The 19,669-nt window shown below is 44.2% G+C and overlaps 1 protein-coding gene across 4 annotated transcripts in view; it reads left to right on the forward strand.

The window, feature by feature from the left end:
- Nucleotides 1-19,669, forward strand: part of LOC126412339 (ankyrin repeat and death domain-containing protein 1A-like) — a 692,368-nt gene that overhangs the window by 280,681 nt on the left and 392,018 nt on the right. For all 4 annotated transcript variants that reach the window (XM_050081884.1, XM_050081882.1, XM_050081885.1 and 1 more), the window contains exon 2: nucleotides 11,806-12,069. In XM_050081884.1, the coding sequence (XP_049937841.1) occupies nucleotides 12,027-12,069 (43 nt within the window). In that variant the 5' untranslated portion in view covers nucleotides 11,806-12,026. The remainder of the gene's footprint in view (nucleotides 1-11,805; nucleotides 12,070-19,669) is intronic.

The following is a 19,669-nucleotide window of genomic DNA, read 5'->3' on the forward strand; positions in this document are numbered from 1 at the left end:
CAGTCTCTGGGCGGAGAAATTTCCCCGACCCAGCCGGTTATCAAACCCAGGCCCAGACCATTCAGCTACCGGGGGCGGACAAGTAATTTTAGTATGACAAACAGTAATAAAACGGTAGTGAACGAATTAAAAATTATTTGAGTGCACTTAATGCGACTTTTAATAACAATGCTGACAGTATAATTACTACTAACACGACTACTGTTATTAGTACTTGCACAACAATAAGTATGCTGTTGCTAATAATGATAATAATAATGCTAGTGGCAGACACAAAATGTATTTATAGTTGTACATAAGTTATATTTTCTGACAGAATTCTGAGGAAGAGCTCTTTAGACAAAATGTTTCAGCTAATGGCTTTGGGAAATGAGGAACAGCTCTTGGAAAGGAAGGATATTTATTTGTAACGGGGCAACAGGTGCGTGCAGGACAAATACAGACATCATTGCTGTTCCAATAAACATGTCATTTGCTGTTGTTTTTTCAAGTTACAGTGAAGGTAGTTATTCCTGAGTCAGGTCCTTGCTACTGGAAGGTATTCAGAGGAAACGACTGAGCGATGAAATGGGACGGAAAGGATTTTGCTTAGGACACAAAGAATTCTTCTCCGGTGGGATGAGCGTTATTCGCACAATATTGTTAAGATAGAGGGGAGACATGAGGGATTCTGTTTGTTGACAAAACGGTAGAGGGGTAGAGTGTGCGGAAATCTCTGCGGTTGTCTCCACGTAGCCAAGATAGCTGTACCTGGTGCAGTGGTAGAATATGACCAAAAAGGCGATCGTCTCAGATGTGACCTACGTAGATGTTCATCACTAGTTCTAAACGCCAGGAGTATTTCTGAGAAAGAACTTGCAGAAGAACACCACTGTACTCAACAATTGAAAGTACAAATTCAAATGTGTGTGAAATCTTATGGGACTTAACTACTAAGGTCATCAGTCCCTAAGCTTACACACTACTTAACGTGAATTATCCTAAGGACAAACACACACACCCATGCCCAAGGGAGGACTCGTACCTCCACCGGGACCAGCCGTGAAAGTACAAGCGTTTGTTCAGATTTCTGTTTCAGGTCAAAGGAAAGAGCTTTTTAAACCAGGCTGCCATTCGTAGTACCGCAAATAAATTCTGTTCTGCTCATCCTGAATTCCTATACAGTCACTCAACGAGGACACTTTCCCGTAAACAACCACATCAGCAAAAAAATTGTGTAAATCGCTGTCCACCCTACATGATACGTCGTTTGAGTCAAGAAGTGGAGAAGTTCGGATCTCGTGTAAAAGTTTGTTCACCCAGATACATAAAGCGGCGAGAGGTATTTCTAATTCGCTGCCAAGACCACTTTTATCCATCCATGTTATAAAAATGTATGTATTTACGAGGGTTGTTTTTTTAAGTAAGGGCCGTTTTTATTTTTAAAAAAAGATAAAAATACTTTTGTAAAAAAACTTTTATTTTCTGATTCTACACACTTTTACCTATTTTGCTACATAGTTGCCTTGTTTATTTAAGCACTTGCCATACCGTACAACTAAGTTTTTAATTCTCTCTTCAAAGAAATCGGCCGCCTGCTCCGACAGCCAAGAGTTCACGGCCGCTTTCACTTCATCGTCGTCATTGAAGCGCTGACCGCCAAGATGGTGTTTCAGGTACCGGAAAAGGTGAAAGTCGCTAGGAGCAAGGTCGGGGCTGTATGGTGCATGGTCCTAAACTTCCCAGCCAAAAGAATCAATCAAATCCAGAGTCTTTTGAGAGATATGAGGCCTAGCGTTATCGTACAGGCGCAAAACTCCTTTCGTCAGCATGCCGCGCCTTTTGTTTTGAATTGCTCTGCGGAGCTTCTTTAGAGTTGCACAGTAGGCATCTGAGTTGATTGTCGTTCCTCGTGGCATAAAGTCCACTAGCAAAACACCGTGCCGGTCCCAGAACACAGTTGCCATAATCTTGCGCTTTGACAGTGTCTGTCTGGCTTTGACCTTGACGGGTGAGGTTGTGTGTCGCCATGCCATCGATTGTCGCTTGCTTTCGGGAGTGATATGGTATACCCATGTTTCATCTCCAGTGACAATTTGACTTAACATGTCATCCCCTTCTTCCTCGTAACGAATCAAAAAGTCCAATGAAGTGGCAAATCTCTTCCCTTTGTGGTCCTCTGTGAGGAGTCTGGGTACCCACCGAGAACACAGTTTCTTAAAGTTTAGGTTTTCAGATACAATTTTGTACAAAACCAATCTTGAAACATGTGGAAATTCCAAAGAAAGAGTGGAAATTGTGAATCTTCTGTCATCACGAATCTTTGTTTCGACTGCAGCCACCAAATCATCAGTGATCACAGAGGGCCGGCCTGAGCGTTCTTCGTCATGGACGTTTTGACGGCCGTTTTTAAACTCTCTAACCCATTGACGCACTTTACCTTCACTCATTGCATTCAAGCCATAAACTTCTGTTAACTGACGATTAATTTCTGCAGCTGATAGGCTTCTCGCGGTCAAAAAACGTATCACTGACCGTATCTCACACGCGGCGCGTGATTCAATAATCGTAAACATTATAAAGTAGCACAGCGATGCGTACAGGTTAGCTACAGAGCTGCAACTTGCATCAGTGTGAACGGGAAGGATGCCGGCGCGGTGGCTTGTTGCGGCGTCCGCGCGAACTACGGGACTATACGCGCGAACGGCCCTTACTTAAAAAACAACCCTCGTATGTAAGTATCTGAATGTGTGTGTGTTCCAAATCTCCTCCTAAATCACTGGACCGATTTCAACCAAATTGGTGTAGATATATTTTACTGTCAGGCAACAATCACTGTGCGGGTCAGAGCCACCTACTCATTAAAGGGGGTGGGGGTGGGGATAAAAAAGAAGCTTAACCTGTGAGGCCTGTATTCCCAGACTTTCCCAATATTTGAGAACGAGAGCTCTTAGCGACATGCAACAAACTTTACATATAATTTCAAGCTTTCACGAAATTTTTCTCGCTGACAACCCCTACAGACTAATGAAAGGAAAAATATTTATCGCTCACTGCTTTTCCGCTGTTCTTGTAGCAAAAGTACCGCAAGAGGCATGAAGTTACCATCTACTATTTATTTACTACTAAATATATTCGCAACACATTCTACAGATTGTATGCAGGTACACCACTGACTGTACATACAAAATTATGTCATTGTACGACAGATAGTTCAGGAGATATGACGTCATGAATATTAAGCGCAAGGTCAGACTCTGCGTGGCACCGGCACAACTGTAAGTAAATACCTGGTTAACCCCCCGCTAGTTGATAATAAATTTAGCAGCCTACAATTGGAACTCATGGGAATGTCGGTATATATCTCCACTGTGAAAGACTCCTTAGATATTGAAATCGGATTTGTAAAATAACTGAAGAACGAGGATGCCTCTGAGAACGGCCTAGTCTGGCCGAAGACGTACAGTAAACTGGTCGTTCGTTTTGCTTGATGAAATTAGTCAGAGGTACGATAATCAAACGCCCGCTAAGCCCCCTGGGCAGAAAAGGTAATTAGGATTGTGGAAAGGGCCAAACAAGATTGGGGGCAGTTTCACCTTCTAATTGTAATTTATTGTAATTTAATAACACATTTACAACCAAAGTGGCACATAGACGAACCTTTACCAAATGGTACTCTTTCACGGCTCCAAACAAGAAATCTTAACAAATCAGCAAGACAAAAATCCAATTAAAATAGCAATAAAATACTTAAAAAATTTATCACAGCTAAGTGGAAAGCCTCAAAGCAAAGTAGAGAGAACAAACGCATGCAAGGTGCAATACAAATGGCTGAAGGCCTCAATTAAGTTTCAAAATTTTAGAATATATTACCATCGACGTGTAAAGGCAGAAGGCCCAATGTTTAAAAACAAGGAATATTAAAAATCAACAATATAAAAATGCAATAAAAAAGCAAATAAAATAAATTTAAAAAATATATCACGGCTAAGGGGAAAGACTCAAGGCAAAGCAGATAGAACAAACATATGCAAGGTCCAATACCAATGCCTGAAGGCCACAATAAAGTATCAAAATTTTAAAATATATTACCATAATCTTTTAAAGGCAGAAAGCAGCAATGTTTAAGTTTGAAAGATAATTTTAAGAATAAGGTTACAAGACTGAAAGCGCAAAATTAATTTTGCAAAATTTGTAAGAAAAAATAACCATAAGCCTTACATTTTAAGTAGCTGAAAACATAATTAAACTCTTGTAGGTAAGACATTAAAGACAACGGCACTCAGAAACCTCCACGGAGGCCGGTCTGCCCTCGTTCACTTAGGTGAGACAGGTGGTGAGCCCAACCAGGGGACAGCCACGGACAGACTGACACAACAATTTGCTTGCCATCAACCAGTACATGAAAACCAAAAATAAAAGCTTACGAACATGCTAATCCACAATGTAGTATGTATTAGCTGTCAAAATTACACACCATGTTGGACAGCGACAACAACTGAGGAAAGGACGCTGCCTGAAATTACGTTAGTGGCCAGGGCAGGTAACCGGAACCCTAACGGCCACAAGGCAGAAAATTCCGCTGGTGCACTCGAATTGTAGTCAACCAATATAGTTAATTGCACCGCATGGCGGCTAAATTTCAGCAATAGAAACTCTCGGTGTTGCTCACAGGAAAATCTCCCCAACAGCGAACCACCGAAACGAACCACCACAACATGAATGGACGTGGTTTGGGTAGTTGAAACCACTACTCAACTTTGACGTCCTGGGTCGGTGAAGCACGAAGCTTGTAGCTATCGGACAGCTCCACACACGCTCCGACACTATGCAGGGACCGCCAGCGGACCCAGCCGACTGCACCGCGCGGAGATAATTTCCGTCGTCCGCAACAACCGACCGACTCCTCTCAGAATGCCGACATCATCTAAATAAGTCGTCAGTGGAAATAACGGCAACTACACCCACAACCTGACAAACACTGCATGAAGACCTTAACGATAACCAACAGTAACTAAACAGGCACGAAGACAAATCGGTAGTCGATGCACACCACAGGGCCAACTCATGAACGATCGGCGAGCCAAAACGTGTCGTCGAGTAGGACGAACGACCGAGGAGCCACCAAGACCGTGGCCCGGCTCAAGTGGTGCGTGGCGGCAATGATCGGGCGAGCCAATGCAACGCAGGCTTCACTGCTGCTCCTACCCGACTGCACTAGTGCCGCATTGCAACTCCCGGCAGCCAGGTAAGGACTGCGCTCCAGACACGTTCCAACTGACTAGCAGCCCGAACTCGCGAGCCGAACTCCCTTGCCGAACTGCCTTACAACAGACAACGACCGGGAAGTAATAGCAGTCCAGCAAAGATACTACGAGAGGGGATATATCGATACACGCAGCTAACGCCGCTCACGGTGGGGCAAAACAGTAGTAATTTAAATTAACGTAGTGAGGTGGATGTACGATAAAAAAGGGTGTAAAATACATGATGGCGGGAATAAGAGCCACGCACGGCTCAGATATATATGACGGTCCTTATTCATGAAAGTCTGGCCACTGTAATCTGCTTGAGTTTCTTTTTCTTTCGTTTTCTTTCCTTTTATATTCATTTGTAGGCGGAGCGGGATGTTCAAGTACCGACCGACTGAAGTCTGTTCATTCAAATACCAAGCGAGCTGGCAGTGGGAAAGTGAGAGACATGTTTGGGATGATTCTGAATGCATTTTTAATTTAATTCTTGGACAAATATTTATGAAAGCCTAGTGTGCGCCTAAGTGTATTTGTTGATGGTTGTACAGAGTGAATACAGCGAGTTTCTGTACATCGATATCCGTAGCTGGCAGGGATATAAAACATACATAGTGTCTTTCATTCACGAAATTCGCCTGGTACGCTTTTCTGAAACATTAAATTCACCCAAATGCACCATTTCTCATTAACCAACCATCTTATATAACAATCAACAACTGTTAATCCCGTATTTTCCAGCCAACTGTTAGCGTAGCATAAGGATACATCTGATAAATACACAACCCAACCAGTCCCGCCTGGGTAGTTAAGGCAACACTCTGACGACTTTGCCTTCCTTTGCAGCCCATCTACCTTCGATTTATCTCAGTTACCTGTCTAGCTGCAATTACTGGTTCAACAAGTGATAACTTCTCATCGATCCTGCCAAAACCCAGGCAATAATTACAGTAAAAACCAACTAAGTATTCCATCCCAGAACTTTCCCCAAAATCCGCGACTGTTCCAAACGCTTAGCTAAAACGCTAAAATAAATTGGATTATCTTTGGAACAAAATTAACCCGAAACTGTTACAGGCTAACCTTCCGAAAGAAGTCCCACAATAGTCCAGATCATTTAACTGGTCAAACATGAGGATTAAATCCCCTAATCGCCATTCACACATACATATAACATTATCTACATCATACTTACACATGCCAATGTTGCGTGAAATTATGCTCCTCCTAATTTTTATCACTCTCACCAAATCCTAAAACGACATGAAGTCCGAATCGTTTTTAGACTGGTTGTGACCATGACTGACAAGGATTCTGGTCATGCCGGCCGTTGGTGGCTGAGCGGTTCTAGGCGCTTCAGTCTGGAACCGCGCGACCGCTACGGTCGCAGGTTCGAATCCTGCCTCGGGCATGGGTGTGTGTGATGTTCTTAGGTTAGTTAGGTTTAAGTAGTTCTAAGTTCTAGGGGGCTGATGACCTGAGATGTTAAGTCACATAGTGCTCAGAGCCATTTGAACCAAGCCATTTGATTCTGGTCGTGGTCACCTCAGACTTCACTGCTGTGTTAATTGGATCGTCCAGTACCGCAGCAAACGCTGTGTACTAATGTAGGAGCACTTTGTATTCAATTTATTGACTGATGACTGCATACATCGATGTAGTGACGGCTGAGTGAACGCGCTCGGGCTCTGTAAATTAAATTCAGGATGCTCGGAGCGCTACAGGGGTGTCAGGCGATGGTGGTCACTGAGTGTTTAGTATTGAGTGGCCTTGGCAGAGCCTGTTCAAAATCTGGAACAATGAGCACTGGCTGTCATTGTAAAGACCACTGGTTGTTGAGGGCTGATGCGGACTAGCCGTGGATTCGACTGGTGATTGACCAGAAGAAAATGCCGGTGAACAGAAAGATGCCGAAAAATTTTGTCAACTTATAACTGAACTCTCTACTGCGTGTAACGATTAATCTGTCATTTACTCTAACAACAAATCACGAGTACCCGAACCTGTTGTAACCGTAACGGAATATTGCTATGCTATGACAAGTGTGAACTTGTCTACATTTTGTTTAGTCTGTTAAACTCTTACTCTCGAAAACGTGTCTTTGTGCGTCTGGGAAGTCTGAACTCGTCACGTGACGTTAAATGCGAAACGTGTCGTAAGCTTCTGCTCTCGTAACAAACCTGTTAGTTGCAACGGAATTCGAGCAATCATTTAAACATACGGACTGTTATTACACTGGGCAAAAGCGTCACTAATACTAGTTAACATTCAATTTTGGCTGATATAGCCTGTGAGCACTTTGTTATTTGTACGATTGTGAGACATCGTATTATATAAGTGCACTTTATTAAATCGTAGTTTTAACAAAAATCATTATCTAAAATATGACAAAGGAAATAGGATTATTAAATATATTTCGGCAGAAATTAAATTTAATACTACTGAGAATATAAAAAATTGTATTGTTCAGAGAAAGCAGTGTGAAACACATCCACTGAGGTGGCTGTAATTCTGTGTGCATGGCTAATTACAACATACAATAAACTTCTTGCTTTGTAGTTGATGTTCTGTCGTAATTTGTGGTGGCAACCAATCCCGCACAGCTGCTCCAAGTGTCTGACATTGTTCATTAATATGTCTCCAACTACTTTGGTTCTTTGTTTGTCTGGAAATTATTGCATCCGCGTCAAATGAATTTCAGAGATGCCTTACAAATATGAAAGTTACAGCACACCATTTTATAAACGTTTCTGCCAACTATTAAGCACATTTTTAAATTCAAATATCCAGACATCGACAACACTTCCACACTCCCTCCGGTCTCCCTGCCTAAAGCGTACTGCACACGCCACTAGACACGTCAAGATCGTTTGAAGGGCGCCGAAGGGAAACAGAATATATTTCCCTGGCTTACATGGATGAATGTTTGAAAGTGCTACTAAAATATTCACTGCAGGTAATCAAGGAAAGAAGGCCCAGCTATGTAAAGAACCTCAAGTTTATCTAGACACAATTCAAGTTAAAGTCCCTGAAGGACAACCCAGTACTGAAGTTTTAGTACGAAGAAATATTAAAGTCCTATGCATCGCTAATGAAAACAAATTTCACACAAGTCCAATCACAGGCCTGAAACTCGGCGTCATTGTTTTCGCAGCTACAAAGTGATACTCTGATTGATGGAATGCGACTGCATTCGGGTGCCTGCCCAGAAAGTCCATTCAGAGTGGACCATCGCTCACGGACCGTTTGCAGTCCTACATACAGCCCCAAAGTCAGGATACAGCTGGTCTTGTTTCGAGTCATTTGGACCGTGTAAGGAAAAGGTCCATGGGGCCAGCGACCTCTGACGGCCGTTTGGTGGCCGACAAAACGTGGTAGTCTTTGTGTCTCTGGCTGCCTGCATATCTGCTCTGTAAAGTGGGTTGCTGGCAATGTAGGAGAAGGCCCCCGATACAAATGTTCAAGCGTGTGTGAATTCCTATGGGACCAAACTGCTGAGGTCATAGATCTCTAGATTTACACTCTACTTAAACTAACTTAAGCTAAGAAAAAAACACACACTCATGCTCGAGGGAGGACTCGAACCTCCGTCGAGAAGGGCTGTGCGATTCGTGACGTGCCGCCTCTAACCCCACGGTCACTCCGCATGGCGATACAGCAGTTACCGTCATTCATATTTTTATAAACATTATTTTAACCATATTCCAATTACTATTCGACACATATTAATTAACTCTCAGTTTTGTAGTTTCAAATACAGTAACATTTTCCATCATAGCAATATCGATATTTTATGATATACAGTTTTGTTAATTTTCTTAAAATTTTTTGTAATTACGTATATTCTATAGGTTATAGGCTGATACATGGAGTATTAATGCTCGCTATCACTGGGTGTGTTATCAAACGAGACAGTCTCCTGTCATGTACCCATCTGTGGAAACACGCCAGTTGTTCTACATAATGTAGCAGTACAGTACACCACCAATGGGTGTATGCTTTATTGCTGGTTTCCTGTCAGCCTCACAAGCGCTTGTTGCAGCATTATTACAGCATCCAGCTGTAGAATTGTGACTGCAGCTCACCTTCGTATAACTTGGCTACTTGCAAAGACCCACTAGGAGACTGGGCTGAAACACCTGGGAGTGAGGATGCAAAGCCAAAACTAGTCGCAATGGAGCAAGAGATAAACAAATATAAAAAAAGCACACTTCAGCTGTGGTATGATTATTTCTAACACAAATACTTTATAAGCCACAACCTGTCAGTAAAATTCTCCTTGAAAAGTAGTAGAAGTGATCGTAAAAAATATTGCGCATTTATTCCTCCTGTTCCATGTGTAATGACAACATGAACTCACAATTAAAAGTATGCATCTTTCCACCCATAACCTATTTTACCTATACCTTGCCAAAATGAAGGTTCCAACCTACCATTTCCTTGCTCTACTGCCATCACGCTCTTCTCCTGACACATCTTACCTATCTGTTCATTTTGGCAAAATTTTGTCCACTACACTTTTTTTTTTATCAGAAAGGCAGGTCAGTGTGGGCCAACCACCCCAACGCTTTGATGGTGAGGCTGTGGATGTCATGTAACACCCAGCTGACAGATGTATCCAGACAAACCAGGGCCTAATGACCAATCGCTTACTCTCCAGCTCCACATAAGTTGTATCAGGGGCATTCTGAAGCTCCCTACTGAGTCGGGCTCTTGTTTCAGGTACCGTCATTTGTACAAACCGTGTTGATGTTGCACCACTGTCTTCTGGGGAGAGAAAATCTAGGTACCTTATAAGTTGGATCTATCACGAAATGGGATTTCATGACATCCTAGCGAAGTGGTGTCCAGAGATCAATGATTCTGAAGTCGCTGAGTTTATTGGTGACTGCTGCAGATGGATGTATTGACTTCAGTCTCAGTTGCTGTCACTAAAGAAAATGTGCATCAATATGATTGGGAAAGAATGCGTTGGCATTTCCATGTCGACATCCTAGCTCTTTTACCTTATAATATCCTCTCCACTACTTCCTAATCTCAATCCCTATCCACAGCTGTTATGCGGCTCTATTGTATCAATTCTTTAATAATAACTGGTGTAGGCATGTATATTCGAATACAGAGATATGTAAACAGGCAGAATACATCTCTGCGGTCACCAACACCTGTATGAGACAACAACGTCTTGCGCAGTTGTTAGGTCGGTTACTGGTGCAACAATGGCAGGTTATCAAGATTTGAGTCTGCGGCGCACGAGAGATAGGATACTGCATCTCCGAAGTAGCGATGACGTGGGGATTTTCCTGTACGACCATTTCACGACTGTACCGTGAGGATCAGGAATCCATTAAAACATCACATCTCCGACATCGCTGCAGCCGGAAAAAGATCCTGCAAGAATGAGGCCAACGATGACTGAAGAGAGTAGTTCAGTGTGATAAAAGTACAACCCTTCCACAAATTGCTGCAGATTTCAATGTTACGCCATCAACAAGTGTCAGCGTGAGAACCATTCAACGAAACATCATCGATATAGGCTTCGGAAGCCGAAGGCCCACTTGTGTACCCTTGATGACTGCGCGGCAGAAAGCTTTACGCCTCGCCTGGGCCCGTCATCACCGACATTGGTCTGTTGATGACTGGAGACATGTTGCCTGGTCGGACGAGTCTCGTTTCAAATTGCATCGAGCGGATGAACATGTACAGGTATGGAGACAACCTTATATACCGCCGGTCGGGGTGGCCGAGCGGTTATAGGCGCTACAGTCTGGAACCGCGAGACCGCTACGGTCGCAGGTTCGAATACTGTCTGGGGCATGGATGTGTGTGATGTCCTTAGGTTAGTTAGGTTTAAGTAGTTCTAAGTTCGAGGGGACTGATCACCTTAGAAGTTAAGTTCCATAGTGCTCAGAGCCATTTGAACCATTTGAACCTTATGAACCCGTGGACTTTGCGTATCAGCATGGGACTTCTAAAGCTGGTGGAAGCGTGTGCAATTGGAGTGATATGGGATCCCTAATATATCTAGATACAACTCTGACAGGTGACATGTACGTAAGCGTCCTGTCTGATCACCTGCTTCCATTCATGCCCATTGTGCATTCCGACCGGCTTGGGAAATTCCAGCAGGACGATGCGACACCTCATACGTCCAGAATTTCTACAGAGTGGACCCAGGAAAACTCTCTAAGATTAAACACTTCTGCTGGCCACCAGACAGCCCATGCACGAACATTATTGAGCATATCTGATATGCCTTGCAACGTGCTGTCCAGAAGAGATCTCCACACCCTCGTATTCGTACGGATTAATGGACAACCCTGCAGGATTCATAGTGTCACTTCCCTCCAGCACTACTTCAGACATTAGTCGAGTCCTTGGCACGTCGTTTTGCTACACTTCTACGTGCTCGCGAGGGCCCTACACGATATTAGGCAGTTGTGGCAATTTCTTTTGCTCTTCATCGTAACCTCTTAAACTATTTTGTATTAATTCGAAAATTATATACAATTGCAGGAAAAACAGCATGTTTGCACAGATTTAGAGAGTGCCAGCTGAAGTGCTCTTGTTCTTGCAGTGACTGCTGTGGGGACAGCCTGAGAGCATGGCCTCGGCGCCGCCCGCCGCCTGCAGCCGCGTGCTGCGGTGCCCTCTGCCACTGACCTCACGCAACCCCGCCCCCGCCTCCGCCAGCCACTGGTCACCGCGGCCAGCCCCGGCGATCCCCTGAGATGGCCGGCGCACCCCTGACCGCCGTCACAGTTGCCGCCGCCGTCTGTTACCCGCGACCACGCCACCATGGCGGACGCAGAGGAGGCGCTGTCGCACGTCAGCGCCAGAGGTCAGTACACATGCGTCTACATCAAAAATGCATCGGTACGCATTTACCATCATATGCTACCAATATGTTCCAAAACGCCGCGCATAAAAGCTGGAATTTCCGGGCTCGTACCTCCCATTCTGTTAGAAAGTACTTTGGACAGCCCTTGGGCTAGGGACCCTTTATATACGCAACGAAGAGTCGTATTAGTGTAAGTATCCAACAGTACAGGGTCAAAATGTGAACGTTACATTCTCCAGCTTAGGCAAACGGAGTAAACGGAGGCATTCTTTTTCCATTAGATGTGGTCTACTATGCGCCTTATGAGACTATTGGGCTTAGTTCATGTGCTGTTCCTGATGAAACCCGATAAAAGGATTTTTCAACATTTTGTTACGTCAGATGGCCACATGTTACGACTTCTGCGCGCCGCTGATCGCACTCGGGAGCCTCAGGCCACTAGTGCTCCGCTGAAGCCAGGATGCCCTGTGGTTGAGATGAACTCGTCGCCGTGACGTCAGCTGCCGACGCCTACTGCACCGGCGGCTGGGAAGCCGTCAGTCGCGATGTCAGCGAGGTCCCGTCATGGATGGACCACGCGCCATGGGGCCGGGTTGCCATGAGGTCCGGGCGTCAGTCCCCGGCGGCGCTTGTGACCAAGTCCGCGCTGCGGCCGGTCCTGCTGGAAGTTCTCTCTGTAGTTAGTTAGCCATGGTGCCGACCGAACTCAGCCCGACCACCGGAGTTGAAGTTGACATCTGGCGGCGAACGGATGACTCCTGCGACCTGGAACAGACTTTCGGAATCGTCATCTATGAAGATTGAACATTCGGACACGGACCATGTCCGTCCTCAGATCCGAACTGCTTCCTAATGGCTTCTGTCGGTTGCTGCCTGCGCTCCACTATTTCTGTCCGGCACGAGAACGTTTTTCACCCTAGGTGGTAGCTTTTTGTTATTACTCCAGCAGTATATTGCAGCGTAACTTAGCGTGCTGGCCTCACTTCTCCTTACTCAGCACTCTCCAGGCCTCACTCGGCGCTCGGTCTGCGTGCGTCCTTGCGTCAGCCGGTTGGTAGACTGCTTCTGTCAGCAAGGCTATCTGTGCCGCGCTTACTTCGCAACGCCTCGGTCGCCGGCTGCCTCTGTTTTGCCATTCTCCACTGTGTGAAGCAACGCTTACTACATGTGGCCGCAACGATTTTTTCTTCGTCAACAATGACCATGTAAAGAATTAAACGCAGCAACCTGCTCACATTTTATCGGTTAATTCTCGAATTATCTATCTAGAAGTGCCATCCTCTCGTTTTCAAATATATACAAGGGTGGCTTGAAAAGTTCCCAGAACGGAATAGAGAATAAGTACTTGCATCACTGAAACTTTTTTCTATTTTTCAATGTAGTCTCCTTGTAGATTAATGCACTTGGTCCAACGATGTTTCAGTGCCTTGATCCCATCTCGAACACGAGTTTCCTCCAGGCCTGCAACATTGTTGTCAACTTCGGCTATCAATTCTTAGTCTGAAGTTCATCTTCGTCCACAAAGAAAAATTTTCGGTTTTAGATGGAGGTCTGACGGATTCATACCATGTGAATGAGCCGGGAATGGTAACAATTCATACCTTAGTTCGTGTAATATTGCCATGCGACGGCACATGTGTGCGGGCGCGTGTCAAGAGTCGTGGCACCCATCTTGCAGATAATTTTTTCATTTCTAATTCTTCAGCTAAAATGTGATATACTCTTTCAGGTGACATCTGGAAAGAGTGAGCAGTTTCATGCACTTTCAATCGGCAGTCCTCCATGACTATTTTGTGCACTTTTGCAATAATTTCTGGAGTAGTGACACATCTTGGTCGACCACTGCGCGGATCGTCATCCAAGATCTCCTGACTAAACTTAAATTCATTTGTCCACTTGACGACGAATATGAAGAAGCAGAGTCCCTCAGTGCATTCGGGAAATCGGCGTGAATGCTTTCGTACCATTCTCTACCAAGTGCTTAATCACTGCTCAACTCTCGATTTTTTCCCTTTTTCGCAAATCGCCACGCAGGAACATCAACATAGCCACGTCACTGCCACAGCTCTCTTCCAAGAGCACTGAGATGGCACATGTTTACAGGCAACAGTCCAGTGAATATCACTTGAACAACTCGTTGCGCCAGCGCTGACCTCTCGTGGTGATTCCGAGAACTTTTCAAACCGCCCTCGTATATCCGTTATCGAAAATAACGATAGAGATGTTACTTGGGTACCAAAACCTAGCCGTTGATTTCAAAACGGCTATGTCCCGCCTCCGGCCATCCTGATTTAGGTTTTCCGTGATTTCCCTAAATCCTTTCAGGCAAATGCCGGGATGGTTCCTTTGAAAGCGCACGGCCGATTTCCATCCCCGTCCTTCCCTAACCCGAGCTTGCGCTCCGTCTCTAATGACCTCGTTGTCGACGGGACGTTAAACACTAATCTCCTCCTCCTCCTCCTCAAAACGGCTATGCACAGCAAATGGCTTTAGTTTTTACGATATATTCCTAATATCGCAATGTCTAAGGACCATGAAAATTTTCTTCATATCTTTGTCTTTTTCCGAGATACTTAGTTTCAAATTTACCCTCGTTCTACATGTAGAATGTAGTGTGAGGCGAAAACGTAGTTTATGAAGTGATGCATCAAGGAGAAATAGACTGTCACCTCACCTGGATCCCTCATCTCCGCTCCATCCAATCCATAGCCCACAACTGCCTCCGACTCCTCAAACTCCTCTCTGGCCAGATATGGGGGTTGCACCCTCTACCATCCTCCACACCTACAAATCCTACATCTGTCCCAACCTCTGTTATGCCAGTCCCACCTGGGTATCTGCCCCCCCCCCCCTTTCTATAAGTCCCTCCAGATCCTTGAGCGTCATGCACTCCGCCTCGCCTTCTGTATATGCCTCCCGTCCCCCACACGGATCCTCTATGACCTCATTCCTTTCCCCCATCTGCTCCTGTTCCTCGAACATATCCGCATACTCTACACCTCCCACCGCCTTCATCCCTCTCACCCCCTGGTTGCTCCTCTCCTCTCCCATCCCCACCCACTGCCACATCTTCACTGTTGTGTCCCCCCTACCCTCTGCACCCTTCATTTACTTTCCCAAGGAGGCTTCCATCAACTCCCCCTCCCAGATGATGCCCTCTCTCCCTCCATTTATCCCTCCTATCAACTCTGATCCTCAGTGCCCCTCCTTTCCTCTGTCCTTTTACTGGGCTCCCTCTCCCCTCCTCCCATCCTCTTTTTTTTCCCACCTACCCTCTCTCTGCCCCCCTTCTCTCCCCCATCCATTCGCATTTCCCTCCTCTGCCTTTTCCCATTCCCTCTCGCGTCTGAACTGCCCCTCCCCCCCTTATGGGTCCTCTCCCTCCTTTGGTTCCCCCCCTTTCGTTTTTCCTCTCCTCCCTCCTTGTCCCCCCTCCCCCATCTGCCCAGGACCCCTCCCCCCATCTGCCTTCAGCTGTGGTGTGTTATCTTTGTGCCAACATTTTAGTACAGTGTTTACAGTGAGTGTTCAGTGTTGTGTATCTTCTCCGAAGTGTTGCGAACGGACATCATACTGTCGCTGGGCGTGATTTTTATATCTCTTGCGAAGAGAAACCAGACTGTCGCCATGTTTTTTAATTGTCTGTCTACTATGTTCCCTGTCCGCTTCCTGTGTATTTCATTAGCTTCGCCAACCCTTTGCTTTATGTTTTAACATTGCACAATTTTCTGCCGTTTTACAATCTCCGACATCGTTTTATCGCCTGCTTTTATTGTTTCTTATCTTCTTTCTTACGTTTTAAAAAGTCTGTAGGCTGCAGAGCAGCGTAATAAAATGCTGCCAGTCCGCCCCCTTCGGGGGGAATCGAAATACAGTAAGGGAGAAAAAGGAGAAATGAGCCGTTAGGTATGTGTGATTTGTCTCCCTGATCATCAGAAGGGGTCTGGGAACATAAGGAAAATTTTTGTACACATAAAATCAGGTGTGAGAGGTAAAATTAATTTTGCGTTATTTTAATTTCACATAAGTAAACTATCTAAATTTTACTGGCTTATAAACTTCTTTTTTTTAGCAGGGGAAAGAAAGGAACCAATGGTAAAATGCTCCTACTGGAGCACAAAATACAAGAATGTTCTCCTTTTTAAAGGAATTACTAAAATGTGGAGCACCAGCTGCCTCATTGTATCTTCCTTAGCACCTTTAAATATTTTCCCAATAATTTTGGCATATTCCAGCTTTTTATTTTGAGTGGGAAAAAATAGAATAGTAATAAAATACTGAATGATAACAGACAGTGGTTGTAGGGAAGAAAGAGTGAAGTAGGCAATGGCAGTGTGACAGAGAGAGAGGGACACAGTGACAGTGGAACACAGTTGACAGTGAGAAGACAGTGCCAGAAAAATAGTGAAGGTGACAGTGCCAGTGAGAGAGGAATAAAGAGAAGGAGAAAGCGGAATTTGGTGACAGCCAGCGATAATGTGAGACAGAGTCCAAGACAATGACAACAATGAAAAAGACATTGGCAGTGGAAAGAATTGAATGATATAGTAGTGTGAGAGAGCAAGAGGCAGGCAGTGACACTGAGAGGAGACAGTAGTAAAAGGAGAGAACGAAGGTAATTGTTGCTGGGACATAGGAGACAGTGACAGAGAGATACAAAGAGATAATGGCAATGAGTTGGGCTGAGTGATCGAGTGAGAATGGACAAGTGGGAGCGGATGGACTAGAGGGTGTGAGCGGGTGGGAGTGAGAGGTGAGTTGTATGTTAAAAAAAGCGCCAATATGGTCGTATGTTAAGGTTTGTGGAAAAAATTTTAAAGGTCTGAGAAAGATAGCATGGGCAGCTAGTACACCGCTTTCCAGTCAGAGTCTTTCACTTTAAAGAGGCGCATAATCGCCTTTTTTGCGCTCCGATAAGAGTATGTTTCCACTAACAGACGTATTACTCGGCAAAGCGAACCATATAACTGGCAGCAGCGGGAACTAACTCGCCCACTTGACTAGGTGCACCAACGCTCCAGTAATCCGGATAGTGAGAACTTGCACTTAACAAAATTAATTTATGAGAAGGAGCAAACAGCGAAAGGTCACACGGAAAACGTGACGAAACGTGCAAACAAAATGTTAAAGCTTCTGGCCCCTCCCCGTTCCAGAAAATAAAAAGAAGGTCGAATTTAATTAAAAGTATCTTACGTTTTACCTCCAAATCTGAGCGCTAAGGTTCATGTAATTTTTCTAATGTGAACTACCGCTATAAGAGGTCCAAAATAAAAATGCAATGGAAAATATAAGTTAGCGCATAAACACCATCTGCATCTAAATGATTACTCTGCAATTCACATTTAAGTGCTTGGCAGAGGGTTCATCGAACCACAATCATACTATCTTCATACCATTCCACTCCCGAACAGCGCGCGGGAAAAACAAACACCTAAACCTTTCTGTTCGAGCTCTGATTTCTCTTATTTTATTTTGATGATCATTCCTACCTATGTAGGTTGGGCTCAACAAAGTATTTTCGCATTCGGAAGAGAAAGTTGGTGACTGAAATTTCGTAAATAGATCTCGCCGCGACGAAAAACGTCTTTGCTTTAATGACTTCCATCCCAATTCGCGTATCATATCTGCCACACTCTCTCCCCAATTACGTGATAATACAAAACGAGCTGCCCTTTTTTGCACCCTTTCGATGTCCTCCGTCAATCCCACCTGGTAAGGATCCCCCACTGCGCAGCAAAATTTTAACGGAAGACGAACGAGTATAGTGTAAGCTGTCTCTTTACTGGACTTGTTGCATCTTCTAAGTGTCCTGCCAATGAAACGCAACCTTTGACTCGCCTTCCCCACAATATTATCTATGTGGTCTTTCGAACTGAACTTGTTCGTAATTTTAACACCCAGGTACTTAGTTGAATTGACAGCCTTGAGAATTGTACTATTTATCGAGTAATCGAATTCCAGCGGATTTCGTTTGGAACTCATGTGGATCACCTCACACCTTTCGTTATTTAGCGTCAACTGCCACCTGCCACACCATACAGCAATCTTTTCTAAATCGCTTTGCGACTGATACTGGTCTTACTAGACGGTAAATTACAGCATCATCTGCGAACAACCTAAGAGAACTGCTCAGATTGTCATCCAGGTCATTTATATAGATCAGGAACAGCAGAGGTCCCAGGACCATGTGGGGCCCTAAATGTCGCTTACGAGTGCCTAAAACAATCTTCCACCGTTACGGGCGTCAGTAACAAAACCAAAGAATCCTGAATGATATGTCGAAGGACAAATAACTGTCTAAGCTCAATATAGCATTTTTTTTTAAAATAGGCCATTAAACTGGACTGGTTGAAAATAAATTACATCACTTAAACGTCAAAGAGGAAACGCCTGACACCTGGGAGCAAAACACTATACATATTTCTTTTAATAGTATGATAGCAACGCACCTTGTAGTAGTAACTTCCTTATAGCCTTTAAAAAAACCTTACCGACTAGCTTAGCGCTTGCTTCTTCCTTCGCTACCGTTTGCGTAGTAATTAGAACAAAAGTAATTTTTTATACATCGGAACGTCTCTGTTAGATTCGATTCATATCATTTAACTTGTATTTCGTGCTGTCACACTCAATCATTTGTAATTTAGTTTTTTACTTCGTGTGTGTCCCAATTTACTGGTACGGAATTACCTTTAAGTATTAATTTTTCGGTAACTATGAAACGCCCCCTTTGAAAAATTTATGAAATACTGTGCTGATGAACCTCTTACGTTATTTGCTTTTCAAACAGCTGAGCAGAACTGAACGTACTCAGACATTTCTCTCTTTACTTATTCGGATTATCAGTAAACTGACACACAATATTTTTAGCGCAACGCAATCTGACTTTCAATAATCGCTACAAAGGAATGGCCGTTACTAACAATAACCTATAGCTTTCATGAATCACTTACCTCACAAAAATCTTCGTTACCCGAACTACTGCAATGCAGGGACCGCCAAAACAGCCAGCTAAATAAAGGATTCTAACTACTGAAGGCACTAACTACGGATAGGCATGGTTAACAAATGAAAGATTTTGATAGAGAACAAACAATATATTTACCTTAATAGTGTTCAAAAGTCATAATATATATATATCAGTTCATGACATCCAGTCTTACAAATTTCGTTTTTCTGACGGACACACGTCCAGATCGTCCACTCTCAAAACTCTGCCATCTTTCTTCCCACATCCACCACTGCTGGCGGCTTACCTCCAACTACGCAACACTACGCGCTGTTCACATCCAACTGCCCAACACTAGACTAGCAAATATTCCAACAATGCAAACCAGCCACAGATTGCACACAGTACAGTCAGTGATTTTCATACAGAGCCTTACGTGACGTTACCAACATAAAAACCTAAACAGCCTACTTACAGCTACCTAATCCTATGTGTATTACATAAAGTTGAAGCCCACAAATTTCCCTTCCTCTCTTTATCCTTTGTATGAATGAGTGAGTGAGCGTGTACGTTGAATTTGTCTTATACATGATAGCAGTACGGCATCTGACTGTCTGCTGTGGTAGCAACAGTGCAGCCAACGTAACTGTCTCG

This window comes from Schistocerca serialis, chromosome 7 (genome assembly GCF_023864345.2).
Source record: "Schistocerca serialis cubense isolate TAMUIC-IGC-003099 chromosome 7, iqSchSeri2.2, whole genome shotgun sequence".
Classification (NCBI taxonomy): domain Eukaryota; kingdom Metazoa; phylum Arthropoda; class Insecta; order Orthoptera; family Acrididae; genus Schistocerca; species Schistocerca serialis.